The sequence below is a fragment of the Colobus angolensis genome, unplaced genomic scaffold (assembly GCF_000951035.1).
Source record: "Colobus angolensis palliatus isolate OR3802 unplaced genomic scaffold, Cang.pa_1.0 Scaffold138, whole genome shotgun sequence".
Classification (NCBI taxonomy): Eukaryota; Metazoa; Chordata; class Mammalia; order Primates; family Cercopithecidae; genus Colobus; species Colobus angolensis.
This window is the reverse complement of record NW_012114466.1, coordinates 3,856,707-3,870,518: the sequence shown is the minus strand read 5'-3', so window position 1 is coordinate 3,870,518 and position 13,812 is coordinate 3,856,707. Positions and strand designations below refer to the sequence as shown.

The following is a 13,812-nucleotide window of genomic DNA, read 5'->3' as shown; positions in this document are numbered from 1 at the left end:
GAGCCTTGAATTCGGAAAGAGTGATGATTCCTCGTAATGGTATATCGGTTTGCATTTGCTAACTGCTTTCAAGTTTTCTTTCCTGAGTAAGCACTTACGGGGAAGGCTTTCCAAGGGGCCGAACAGTCCCTAGCAGTTAGGGAAGCGAACGTTGGAAGTGCAGGTCAAGGTCTCAGAGTGAGCAGTGTGGCTGGGCCAGAGAGGGCCTTCCAAGTGCATAGGCAGTAGAGGCAGCTGGACACAGCTGACGTGACAAGGCAAGGCTGGATCCCTCAGACTCTGGGAATTCTCCAGCCATCAGGCTTCATGGAGCACTGCTTCTGTGCTAAGTTCCTGATGCCAAGGAAAGTGAGAGAGACATGGCCCTGGCCTCAAGAAGCTTTCCGGGCAGGTGGCTATGTATCCAGGATATGTTAAGGGAGGTGTAATATTAACCAAAAGTGGAGCTCCGAGCTCCTACCCTTGGCAGAGGGCTTCTTGGAGTAGATCGTGCCTGGACCCTGCCCAGGGGCGTCTTGGAGTAGATCATGCCGACCGCACTGAATCACTGTAAGCCAGGTCAAGTCGGGGAATGGCAACCCAGGCAGCGGGAAGTGCATATCTGGGACGTGGAGGGCACAGACAGCTGTGGTTCTCCGGCAGTGAGATGGGTGCCAGGCCACCAACTGGATCTGAGAGATTCTTTACCCATCTGGGAACTGCATGTACTATGGACTGTAAAGGGTCAACCTGAGAGACAGAAAGACCCAGGGAAAAGGCCCCTAACCATTCACTTCAGTGTCTGGGGATGCATGGACTGGGGAAGAGTCTCCGGCTGGCTCCGATGCAGTCTCTGCTTCTGCAGAAGGGGCCTTGCTCACGCACTCTTCAGACTTGCATTCCCAGCTGGTGCCCAGCACCATGAATATATGTAAGATAACAACTCTAAAGAGGGATAAAATGTATTTTTTGGTCGATTTTTATTTTTCAAACACATTTAGCATTCTCTGAGTTTTAAAAAATGCTTTTAATAGAGCACAGACTCCTTTCCTCAGTGGTGAGGAGACAGATTTAAGGGCTGCAGCTCAGACAGTCAGTGCCAGCTAGCATTCAGGGATCCAAGTGTGAGAATCAAATTGTCGTTTGATGTGTGGATTTGGCAAAGGCTCAGCACGCCTTGGAGACGGTGCCCGTGGCCCACGCTGGGTGGCAGGTGCTTCTGCCTTGGGCTCTCTCTGCTCCTGCCGGCCGGGCCTGTCATCGGCTGAAAAGCCGGCATCTCCCACATCCATCAGCTCCTCTCTAGAGCTGAGTCGCTGGACAATGTGACCACACTGAAGAGGCACAGCATGCTCCTGCTGGGTGGAATTTTAGGACACCTGGTTTGTGACCTCTTCATTATGAAAGGGAACTTCCCTACAGTCCCACAAATAGGGGCAGAGCGGCACTGGAGCTGGCGCCCGACCCCCGGCAGGAAAAGGTTCTGTCCTCATTTGGGCATATTCTGTTTCTGCCCACCTGGTGTGTGCCCTCCGTGACTCCTGCCCCGTTTCCGGACCCCGCTCATGCCTACTTCTCACACTAAGCAGTCTCCCTGAAGCCACCACTTGGAATCTCTGCAGTGCTTACTGTCTGCTCCGCCCCTTTTGTTTGCCCATTTGTTATGAAGGTGTGTGTTTAAACGGGCAAAGCAGCATGCTGCCAGGGACACCAGGAAAGCCCACTTAGCCATCCACTGGAGACTGACAACTAGAAGAAACCTGGGAGACCACATGACAGATATGGAGACAGGCTGAGAGAAGGCAGGGGATGTCCCAGGTTATGCAGTCAGCCAGGGACAAAGCCAGGATTTTGGAGCCCAGGTCCTCTGCTCCCTGCCAGGCCTCCTTTCATAAGGACGTGAGCGATTGCTGAGAGCAGAGCCCCAAGGAAATGGAATGGAGGAGAACTCGATCAGAAGGGGGAGAATACCAAGGCCAGGTCACCAGGACTCAGCACAGGGCCTTGCAGAGCAGGTACTTCTAAATGCCCAAGAGATGCAGGAAGAGAGGGAGAGATGGGGGTACCAAGGAAGGGTCTCAGTAGCTCTATGGGCACCATATTTCTGGGCATGGGACAGAGAAAGAAGGGCAGAAGGAAGGGCACTGGAAACACAGCTACGCCTAGATTTGGAAAGCCAGTGACCTCGAAAACGATGTTCCGGGCATAGGGAAGACCATGAGCAAGGCTGCACTTGTAGGAAGGACCGGGACCTGACCCGCTGGCAGTAAAGAAACATCACTAAGGAAGTGGGGGCAATGGCAGGAAGTGGGGGCCCGAGTGAGGAGATAGGAGCCCAGCCTGGGTCTTGTTTGGGAAGACGTAGCCTCCATGGGCCAAGCAGGAACAGTAGGAAAAGACTGATGGTACAGCTCCCACTCTCAGGACGTCCCTGTCTCCAAGGGAGACAGCCACACAACACTGAGGTGGGGCGGTGAGGAAAGCAGGGATCGCTGGGGAGCGTGAGGGACTCACTCGCCCAGCACAGCAGGCAGGGCTGGGCGGCTCAGGTGAGGGAAGTGATGGTTCCGAGAGCCCTAGCTGGGGTGACAGCTGCAGAGGGCGGCTCAGAGTGGAGGGGCTGTCCCAGGAGCTGGTGAGCTTACCAGGGACAAGATGTCCCTTGCCAGGGATGTCACAGAGGCTGTTCCTCAGCTGGATCATGCTGGGCCACCTGACCCAGGGGCCCTCCCTGTCTTAAAATGCACATTGTCCAATAAAGAGTGTAAGAGGATGTTAATGAGCAGGAATGGAGCCAAACTCTATGGGAGAACAGAGCTGGCCAGGCAGAGCCACCAGACACCTGAGGCTCCCTCCTTCCACCACAAACACCATTGCCCCATAGCCTAGAGAGGTGGGTAAAAACCGATCTCCACTGAGATCTCCCAGGACAGGGCCTGCATGCGGCAGGCAGCCCCTGTCCCTGAGGGGGTCTCTCCGCAGTGCTGGGGACATTGTGGATGCCCACCTAACAGGGCTCATGTACCTCCCTACCACCCGCTGGCAACTGCCAATTTGGCCACCCTGGAGCCCTGGCTGGCCGGCACAGGGGCGGGGCCAGCACACTCGTTTTATTTATGCTCACGAAGGAGTGTCACTGTTGTCAGAACCGTCCTCTGACGTGAGCAGGACAATGACGATCACCACTGTGTAAATCATGACACTGGACCGGAGGAACTGACGTACCTGCTTCAGGTCAGAGAGCCGTGGAATCTGTGCTGATCCCTTTTCAGATGAAGAGCTGGGGGGTGGAGGGAAAACAAGTGAACTCCAAATGACTTGGTGTCAGAGCCAGGAGGACAGCAAGGCATGCCCAGCCCAGGCATGGGCAGCAGCTGAAGGCTACCGTTTCAGAGCTCAGGGACTTGCTTGGCAAGAAGAGAGAGAGAGAGTGTGTGTGGGGGGGGGAGGGGGCAATGCTATGTTGGTCCCCAAAATACTTTTTGGAATCTCGATTGGTCTGTGAAATCAAAATGCCAGGCAACCACTGGCTTACGCTTAGAGGGCTCTGACATTCAGGAATGCTCTGGTGGATTGTTGTGTAAAATAACAAAAGACTAGGCTGGGGGCTGCCCAGGGCTCTCTCCTGTTCCCTGCCTGTCCACTGCCTGTCCAGGTGACCCTCACCCTCAGAACGCAGCTCATATCCCACCCGCACTCCCAGGCAACTGCCCACCCGATGGCTCCCTCCTCCTGACCCCGGCTCCCTGGCAGTCTTCAGGGCACCTTTTGCCTTGGCTTGTTTTTCCTGCCTTAGCTCCAGGTGAGCACAGCTGGAACCATGCTCAAAAGCCAGCACACGAAGGCCTGTGACTGCAGACCCCTAAGGAACCTTGCAGATGCTCTCACAGTCCCCACCCCACTTTGTGGATGGAGTGACTCACAGCTGGGGACAAAGGTCCCCCCTCGCTCCTGCCCCTGCAGTCTACCCACACAGCAGCCAGGAGAGCTTTTAAAAATGCAAAGCAGGTGGCGTTCTCCTGAGTAAGCTCTCCCATGGCTCCCTATCTTAGTACAAAAGCTGAAATCTCATGACCTGTGAGGCCCTCCAGCTGGCTCGTGGCCACCCCTCCAAAACCGAGTGCTTGCCAGCCCACTGCCCACCCAGCTGCAGCCAGCCCCCACTGCTCAGCACCATCTCCTCAGAGGCCCCCCCATTCTTCCACGGGCATGTTCCCTATCCCCTTAGAGCACGCTTGGGCCTGAACTCACCTTGGGTTCTGTCGCCTGCCTCCTCCACTGGAATGCAAACTCCACAGAAGCAGGGCTGTCTCTGCCCCCTGCCGCATCCACAGGGCCGGGAACAGTGCCTGGCATGGAGCAGGTGCAGCCGAATGACTGACTCCATGAAGTGAGGTGAATCACCCACCACGCAGGGAAGAGTGGACATGGGTAAATGGGCGCTGCCTGGACTCCAGGCGCACTGACTGCGTCCTGGCTGCTTGACTGATGTGGTTAATAAATGACTAGAGGGCAAGCCCTCTAGGGCACAGCAGACTGGATACTTGATTAACCCAGTGTCTGTGTTAATTCCAGATGCCAAAATAATTTCTAGGATTTCACCTGAGACCTAGAGGTAGTTCATTGGAAAATAAACATGATTTCCCAGAAGGCTCGAGCTTTCTCAAGGAAAGCAATGCCCTGGACTTTCCTTCCACAAGAAATCAGGAAGACAGACTTTGGAATTCCCAGTGGGGAAGCGCAGTTGGAGGGGCCGGCCTTGGGCACCACAGTGCACAATGCTGAACACAGGGCTCCCAGGCAAAGACGGGGAGGTCCCGACACCTGGGCCCACAGGTGCACCCACATCTCCCATGCTTTTCCCCTTTCTCCTCCACCCCCGTTTACAGAAGTGATCAGAGGTGAATGAGGAAATGGCGGGGGAACTGGCCCCCTGGAAAGTCTGAATTTGAGTGAAATAATGGGGAGAAGTGAACCCTGGAAAGTCTGAATTCTGCTTCATGAAAGCCCAACAGGGACCTGTTTCCCTCTGTTGTCATCCCCAGGGAATGGGGTGTCAATGGGGCCCACAGTCATACTGTCCCAAGCACCAAAGGCACCGCTGCAGGGACGCCCTCTACCCCAACAAGCACAGATGCTCGACGCAACTCCGGGAACGTGTCTTTATTAAAGATGCAAGCAAGCACAGAAGGATCATGTGTAGTGCTCAGTAACATCCATACAGTACTAAAAATAGAAAAATATAAATGAAATTTCACAGAAAGCAGCCTCCCTCACAGAAACACAGGCAAGGTGCTGCTGAGCCCGCCGTGCAATGCCACGTGCCACCTGCCTGGCCACGCTTCTCCCCTTTACAAATGAAAACACAAGCTTCTCTCTACACCCGTTTCAAATACAGCACCAAGAACGGAGACCCCTTCCACAGCAGCGACCCTCCTGACCACCACTTGGGGTGCTTCCCAGCCACATAAATGACAGACAACCCCGGTGCCCACGGGGCTGGCTGGCTACTGGCCCCCGTCTCTCCATCGCTTCAGCGAATTTGGGCAAGAAAATTAGGCAGTGAAGCAGTCAAGACCTCACCTTTACTCCCTCAGATACACGGAGGGATGAGGTGGACAGACACGCAGGCGGCCGTGCCAACCTGATCCGAGTGAAACAGGGCTACACTCGCAAAATGGTCCTCCCACGGCTGAGCGCCTCAGGTGCACAGAACAAACTGAACGATAAAGACCCGGGGGTTTTAGAAATGTACTATGAAGCATCTGCTTGGGAGCATTAGTAGGCTATCACTTCAGGAAACAAAGGCAGGCTGCGGAATTCAGCTCAAATTCCCAGCGCAACTGGTCCCTTGGTGGCCGACTCTCCACCCACTGCGTGCAAATGCTCTGACTGCGTTAGACTCCCACCTGCCAGCCTCACCAAGCAGACTCCCATCAGCACGTGCCCCGCGAGCTCCTCTCTATGGGGCCTCCAGAGCCGCCCCTGGAAGTCTCTGGCAGAGGGACGTCCTTTCTGAAGACCTAGTGACCGGTTTCTGCTTTATTTCAGGAAGGTTCTGAAGAAGTGACCTCCGTCAGAATAAACAAGTGTCCAGATTCCCCCCAGCAGACCCAACTCATCCTCTGTTCTCACCATTATCTCAGAACCAAGTGAGAACAGAATGGCTGTGCCTTAGATAATAAAACTACAAAAATAAAGAGTTAACCCTGAGATCTTTCTACCATTCGGGTGTGGCTCGCTCCTGATTCCCCTTGGAAATGAACTTTTATTTGGTTTACTGACATTTATGTAGATTTCCAGTGAAAAGCTCTATAAAATACAATAAATAATACGGGGTTGAAAAGGCAGACATTCTAGTTGCATATATTACAGGCTTTATCCTTATGGTCCAGGCCATTGGAACTGCAATGTGGAGACTGTTTGTAATCAGACATGGGAGGCTGCACGTTCTGAAGGCGAGACAGCTGCTTTGGGTTGGGAATCATCACACTCCCTCCGCTCACGCCGCTCTTCCCTTCCCCCGCTGTTTCACACGCTGCTTCCAGAGTTTGTCCAGCAAGGAATAAATGAATGCATACAGGACTTTTGGCTAGTAGAGTGTCTGGGTATTGTGAGCATGCAAGTTGTCGTTTCTGTTATTATAAATAAAAGTCAAACATGAGGTCACACTTTCCCATCTTCTGTTTATACACCAAGTCAAACTTCTCGTTCATGGAGACGGTGAAGATGTCCTTCCACAGCCCAACTCTTCCTGAAATGCAAACAAGAGAACTGCTGGGGCCACTTGCTGTCGGGCCAGCTACTGAACTAAAGGAAGCCTTGGAAATGGATCTGGAACGTTCCAGATCTATTCCTGGGTCCCTCTGAACTTGGCCTATGGGGGCAGGAAGGGCCGTCTGAGCTACAGACCAGGTGGGTCCCCTAACATTTGTGAAACTATTGGATGCAGCAGAACGTGACCTGAACCAGCTTCCCTCTGAGGCTGTGGTGCAGTGAGCCACAACCACCTCCTGGTGCCATTCCGCGCCCCCTGCTGGGGCCCGCCAGGGAGACTCTACTCCTGTTCGGTGCTGAGTCCCCAGCACCTAGAACGGCACCTGGCACGTGGCAGGTGTTTAATAAACATCCCAGGAGCAAGTATGATCTGCCGCGGGAGCGCACTGCTCTGGGCATCGCAGGCAGCTCTGGCCCTCCCCACGTCATTATCCACTCGCAGCTCAACAGCACCACCAAGGCGTCACTGGCTTTGGGAGCATTTGAAAAGGAAAAAAAAACCATCCACAGTGCAGAAAATTTTACAGCAAGTAGGAAGCCCTCCTGACTGCGCCAAAGATGCAGATTTCAAGGAGCCTGCCCTGGCAAACCCTGGGGAGGAATTTAAAGTGAATAAAATAGTTTCAGTATTAGCTAGCTTTAGAGACTAGAGGCAAAATACGCACTGCAGTGAGAATTCCGAGTTAACAATAAAATGAGTCTGGACACAGTCCCCAGCCACTCTAGCCTAGGCTTGGTCAGAAATCCAGGCCTCTTCCCGGCAGCCACAAGGGAGGGCTGAGCTGTGGGCTCAACTGCAGGCACTATGAAGGCTTTGGAAAAACAAAAGACAGAGAGCTCAACATGACAAGAGAAGTCGTTGCTCCCATTGTCTTTGTTAACATAAAATCTTAGGTTGGTCTAGTCCAGTAGCAACGGTGGCTATGAAGATGTCTGGAGCGGGGATTCCGAACTGCCCAGTTATGGGACTGTGAGCGCATCACCCGAGTGCTGGCTCCCTGCTTTCCAAGAACTGCTCGTTTAGAATTCTTTCTGTTGTCAGCATCTCTGAGATCAGAGCTCTGTCTCCAGCAAACGTCCTTCACTAGCTCTGTTATTAACAGTGGTCCTTGTCCAGGCAGGACCTCAGGTGTGAAACTGCAACACTGCAAATGCTGGGCTCAAATACCCACCGTAACATGGACTTTCTCTTTGGTAGCAAAAAATTATCTATCAGTGTTGGAGAGGAAAAAAACAAGAAAAACTGTTCTTGTAACCCTTTAATGATACCTAAGGGACAAAATTAGAAGCTACTAGAGCAACCAAACTCTATTTTCCCATGATTATTTTTCTCAGCTGAGACAGCTGAGAGCTCGTCAGAGGAGTCACCCACCTGGTTTAGGATTTGGAATCAAGACAATTTATGCTGTGACATGAATCAAATCTAAGCAATGCAGCTGGCTACTCGGCCCTGCATTCTCACCAACTCAAGAAGATCTTCCGAGCAAAGAGGCAATGTGCTAAAAGAAAACAAATCAAAGAACTGAAATAAAGCAAAACCAAGGTAAACCATGATAAAGCAAACCCGAGGGAAGGAGCATATGGGCACACAGTATGTTCTCGACGCTGCTTCGCCACACACATGAACCAAAAGGGGTATTTTGGAGAAGGTCACATCCAAGGATAACAACACACAGCAAAAGCAAAACTAAAAAAGAGCAAATAAATGTTAAATAATAAATATTTATGAAGATGCAGCCAGGAAAGAAGTCGAGAGGGACTGTGGTTCAGTTAACTTCCTCCTGAGGAGTCCACTGCTCTGACTTTAGAGACGGCGCTTTGCGCTTGACCTTCAGAACCACCCTGAGCCATGATCAGCCCCTTTTCAGAGAACAAAAGCCGCAGATGCTCAAGGCCTGACCTAAGTTGCGTTCCCAGAGGGCAGCAGAGCTGAGCTGCAGCCCACCACTTCTCTCATCCATCCCAGGCATCTCCCACTCCATTTTATGGGGGCTGCTGCTGAAGACCCATCCACATTTCTGGGCCCCCCCATCAAACATTCTCCTCAACCCAGGAAGTGCCCAACACACCAAGTGTCCGTAAGGTTCATACTTACCAAGAGGAGGCCTCCTATGGCCAAGGCCAGCACCCTGGGATTTAAGAGCCTGGGCTCTCCACCATCAGGGTCAAATGCCACACACCCTTAAGGACAGGGGGAGCAACCCAGGTGGATCTGGAGAGGATTCCTGTCAGGAACACTGTCCCCATCTCCAGCTGCCTCATGCCCACTGTCACCTGCCACCAAGAGCAGGAACTGGCCTCCCTCTGTGCAGCGGCTTAGCTTGGTACTGTCTGCTTAAGCTCACTGCCCCGAGGTGGGGCTAGGCCCCATCTGTGCTGCCTGCACCCAGAAGATGCTCAGTCAGCGTCCACTCAGTGAAGGAGAAAAAACAGTGTCTCCTAACTTCCCGCTCACTTCACTGAACTCTCCCACGAGTCAGTTAGAGACTGAGAAACCCATTAGCACACTTTGTGCTTTGAAATGTCATCGCACCAAACCCATCTCCTGGATCTGCTCTGTGAGGCGTTTGATCTCAGGCCATCTGAGTAGACCCCCCCACTCAGAAACATCCCACCCACAAAACCTGAAACGCACTTCTTCAAATTAAAACACTGTTTGCTTGGAGGCAATGCAAACACCAGCGGGCAGGGCACTCCGTCACTCCATGAGCACTGTGCCATCCACAGGCACCAGCCGACAGAGCACAGGCCATGGGCCAGCTACGGACTGCTGGAAAAGGAGAGCAGGGAGGGCAACAAGCTAGACCCGGCTCTCTAAGCAGGCAGAGAAAGCAGCCTGGCTGGGGCGAGGAGCACCTGGGCGGGAGGCGGGGTGGGGCACATACCCCGGCCCACGGGCAGGGCCTCAGCGTTGCAGCACTGGTCCACCAGCTGGTGGCAGTGCTCTGTCAGGGCTTCCAGCTGGGTCTTGTCACAGGACACCCCCAGGAATCTGGCCAGCTGCTCCACCATCATCACCAGGTCCTGGAAGACAAGTGCAGAGAACAGAGCAGCCCATCAGACGCGGGGCCTTTTACTGGACATGATGCCAAGCTGGGCACACACTGGGGACTTTTTACACGTGGCCTTCCTTACTTAATGCTCATGACAAGGCTGACACCAGCCTTGTCTGGAAATAACACTAAGAGGTTAAGGAACTGCCCAAGCATGCTCAGCTCTCAAGTGGAGATCCTGAATTCAAACCCTGCTCCTCCAGGGAATTGGGATGCAGACATGAGGTCTTAATAGAGGCTGTGGTTAATTTTTAACAGCAGCAAGAAGTAAAAAATGTATTTCAGAACATCGTTCTTATGAGGAGCAAGATCTAAGGGGCTCCTCTTTCCATTCCTGCTGCCCGTCAGCTGGCCTCTGGGCTGGCCCTTGGGAGTGCAGGGAGGCCCTTCTGGTCTCCAGACAGCCCTGCACTGGGCAGGAAGCCCGCTTCATCAGAGGCGAGATTCCGTCATGCCTGCCGTACTCTGCCCCATTATTTTACCACACCTGACAGCGGCATGTCACTGATGTGGCTAACGTCTTGGGCCATTCCCCAGCCCCCCACCCCTGCCACTTTGTCCCCAGAAGATAAGGAGGCTCCTCCTCAATCAGAGCCCTGAGCTGTTGCCTAGAGGTGCCTTGGTCCGCGTTAGGAAAATGCTGCAGGCTATTTCCTCTCCGGAAGGTTTGTAGAGCAAATTCCCATATTAAAGCCTCTGAAAAGTCCTACAGTGAAAAGACGATTTAATTTCTTTAATGCAGCACTTCAGAAACCTTGAAAGAAAATGTTCTCTGGCCGCTGGTGTGGGCGTCAGCTCCCCCCTGGCTCCCCACAGTGCGGTGACCCCTGCAGCAGCAGTGCGGGTCTCATTCTGGCCTTGCACTACCTCCCATGGGGAGGGGTGTGGTGCACCCGGGGCGTGGGGCTTGACTGAGAGTCGGAGGAACAGTTATTAGAGAATGAGCCAAGGAATAAAGAGCTCCCTGTCCCTTGCCCTGCCGCCAAGAACTCCATTTCAAAGAAAAAGGGTAGCCATGGAGAGAGACTGAAGAAACCTGGCTCTCAGAAGAGACGCTGCAAGAAGAACACTGCCGGCTTAAAGTCAGCCTGCCGGAACGGTCAGCAGAATCCTCCTGGGGCAGCTCATCACCGGCATGATGTCCATCTCAGAGGAAGGGGCGTTTCTGCCAGGCCACATCCAGCAACGTGTCACGGGACACTTGCTGGTTATGAAACCCAACGGGAATCAGGCAGAGCGCCCAGGTCAGCTGGCAGGGGACGGCCCACTTGACCATTCTGAGTCGCACATTCTCCATCTGGAACTAGCGACGGGGCCGCAGCAAGAGGCCGCACACCATGGCACAGAGCCAGCGTGTCTGGGTTGTGCCTCCACACGGGCAGGTACCAGCTGGCCACCCGGTTACAGTCAGGGCACCCCGTGACTGGTGAGAACACCCTGCGAGGTGACTGTGAGAATGAAGTGGGGATATACCCGGGGTGCCTGGCACAGTGCGCGGCTCGTGGGAAAAGCCCCCGCAATTGCGGTTTGGTGGAGCACAGGCGGTGAGGGCTCTGGCAGGAAGCACTCCCTCTCAACCCGGGGTGAGAACTCACGGGCCCACGCCCTGGAGACAACCGTGCTCACTCAGGGGTAGTTTTCTGGAGTAAGATGTAAACAATATTAATTCCTAAAAATGTGGCTTAACCTCTATTAAAACAATCCATTACTGAGGTTCCTAAAAAAAGAATAAACCCATGCCAATTAGAAGGCGAAACGCTGACTGTCCCAGGGATGCCACTGAGTCACTCAGACCGGCTTTGGTAGAAAATGAAGTCCCAGCACTGACCCTGGCAGCTCTTAAAGGTCCAGGTAGGGCTGGTGGCCTTGACCCTGATGGACTGAAAGCAACAGGTCTCACCACGTTCACTGCAGAGCCTGGAAGGCAGAGAAGGATGAACCTCCCTTTAAGGGCTTGGAATAAGGTGTATGTTTGGAGCTTAAAACTTCAGCCCATCATCGCTGAGGACACTGACGTCCCAGGAAGAAACTGCTGACCCGGCAGCCGCCCCCCAGATGTGTGGGCAGCTGGCCAGGCGGGCACTTTCCCTATTCACCTTCTCATGCTGGGGCCTCACTGGCCCTGGGCAGTGCATGTCCAATGCCATGTCACTGTGGCAAAATAGTGACCAGCTGACAAATGCACACCCAGGGCCCCAGAAATTCCACTCCTGGGTATGGGCCCAATAAGCATAAACATTGATGTCCACCAGGACTCCAGAACATCCACGGAGGCTTTATTCATGACCACCCCAAAATGAAAACGGCCTCCACGCCCAGCAACACTGGATGGGTGAAGCAGCAGTGGCATATTCGTGCTTCAATGGAGCACCGACCACAGCACAGGAAAGAACGGAGCTCCGTGCCACGCAGGTAGAGGAGCCTCACTGTCTACACAGAAGCCAGAAAGCAAAACACTTGAGAGTCCCACACTCGACAGGTTCCGAAGAGGCAACGCCAAGCTCCGGCGAGGGAGATCAGAGCGCAGTGGCCTCTGGGAAGCAGGGGTGTCAACTGCAAGAAGCTGGAATGTTCTGGATCTGGAAGGTGGCTGCCCGGATGTGACAGGTAAAAGGCTGTCAAGTCCCACACGTGTGCCGAGTACACCTCACTGTGCATTACACCTCCACAAAAAGGCACACACCAGGCAGGCCCGTGCCAGGCCTGCACGTAGGTGATTCTCACGTAGTCCTCCCAGCCACGCAGTGACAGGGGGTGCTGTCACCTCCCCACTTTACAGAGGCTTGGGGTGGTCAGGACTTTGGCCTGAGCAGCCAGTGTCCAGAGCCCGTGTTATTCCCCAGCACCACAGGAAACCACAGCCAACGGCTTCATAGAGGTCAGCAGCAGGACCAGGGTTCCGACCTGCTTGGGCCACATCCTCATCTCTACTACACTGTCCTCTGGGCATGAACAGGGACCCTAAATGTGGCTCTGTGTCAAATTGTGTGGACAAGAGGCAGACAGGTGGGAGGCCCACGGAGCGTCAGACAGGCTTACCCAGCAGTCGGCTCCGTGGTGCATGTGACCTTGGACCGCCGCATGACCTCGCCCTTTCCTCAGCATGACACAGAGCCACGGTGAGGACCCATTTGGGGAACTCACAGCACGCGGCAGCCGGCAGCAGACCCACAGACCGGGTCCCTCCTGCACACCGAGCAAGCCCTGAAAGGCCACGCTCCTGCAAAGGCTGACCTGGCCCGTGCTGACCACAGGCCCCGGTGCGAGAGCACAAAGGAACCCAAGAGTAACTGCAGCAAATGCAACGCACACACCTGCCCCAGGGCCACAAGGCACAACCCCTACCCCGGGCCACAACACACCCCCCCACCCCAGAGCCACAAAGCACACCTCCCGACCCTAGCACCACAAGGCACACGCCCCCACCCCAGCGCCATAGGGGACAGCGTGTGGCTCTGTTCACAGCCAGGTCTGGAGTCTTCCTGCAGGTGTGGGGGAAGCACAAGGCCGGCCTTCCTGCCCCTGGGCTTCTGACCTCCAACCCCAGCACTGGCTCACCCTCCCCCACACCCAGCTCTCCTCTCTGTCTTCCGGCCAACCTCCTCCCTATCCCAGCTCCCACCCGCTGCTACTCAACCTAAACCTGCTTGTCTGTCAGCCACTGGCACCAGCAGCCCCACAGCCTGGCCTCGTCTGTCCCCTACACCAACATGGTTTCCAGCAACCTCACGGTCCACACCTGCACCCCATCCTCTCTCCTCTTTCCCATGGGCCAGGCCACAGGTGTCTCCTGCCTGTTCTGCCACCGGAAGCCCCTCTGCCCAGGCTCCAGCCCCAAGCCCTCCTGCCTCTGCCTGGACTAAGACCTTGTCCCATTAGTTCTTTCAACCTCTCCCCCAGTTCCTGCCTCCTCCGCAACACCTAGAAAATGCCCAGTCTCTTCTGTGGTGACCCAGGCTCCCCAAGCTACTAGCTGCCTCGTGTCTCACTGCAGACACTGGCC

General features: G+C 54.4%; 1 protein-coding gene across 1 annotated transcript in view; it reads right to left on the bottom strand.

Annotated features, from left to right (window-relative positions):
• Positions 1 to 6,076: 6,076 nt before the first annotated feature.
• Positions 6,077 to 13,812, bottom strand: part of SULT4A1 (sulfotransferase family 4A, member 1) — a 19,155-nt gene continuing 11,419 nt past the window's right edge. Inside the window, exons 6-7 of the mRNA XM_011934802.1 lie at positions 9,642 to 9,790; positions 6,077 to 6,733 (exon numbers count right to left, since the gene is read on the bottom strand). Coding sequence (XP_011790192.1) covers positions 6,621 to 6,733; positions 9,642 to 9,790 — 262 coding nt within the window. The 3' untranslated portion in view covers positions 6,077 to 6,620. The remainder of the gene's footprint in view (positions 6,734 to 9,641; positions 9,791 to 13,812) is intronic.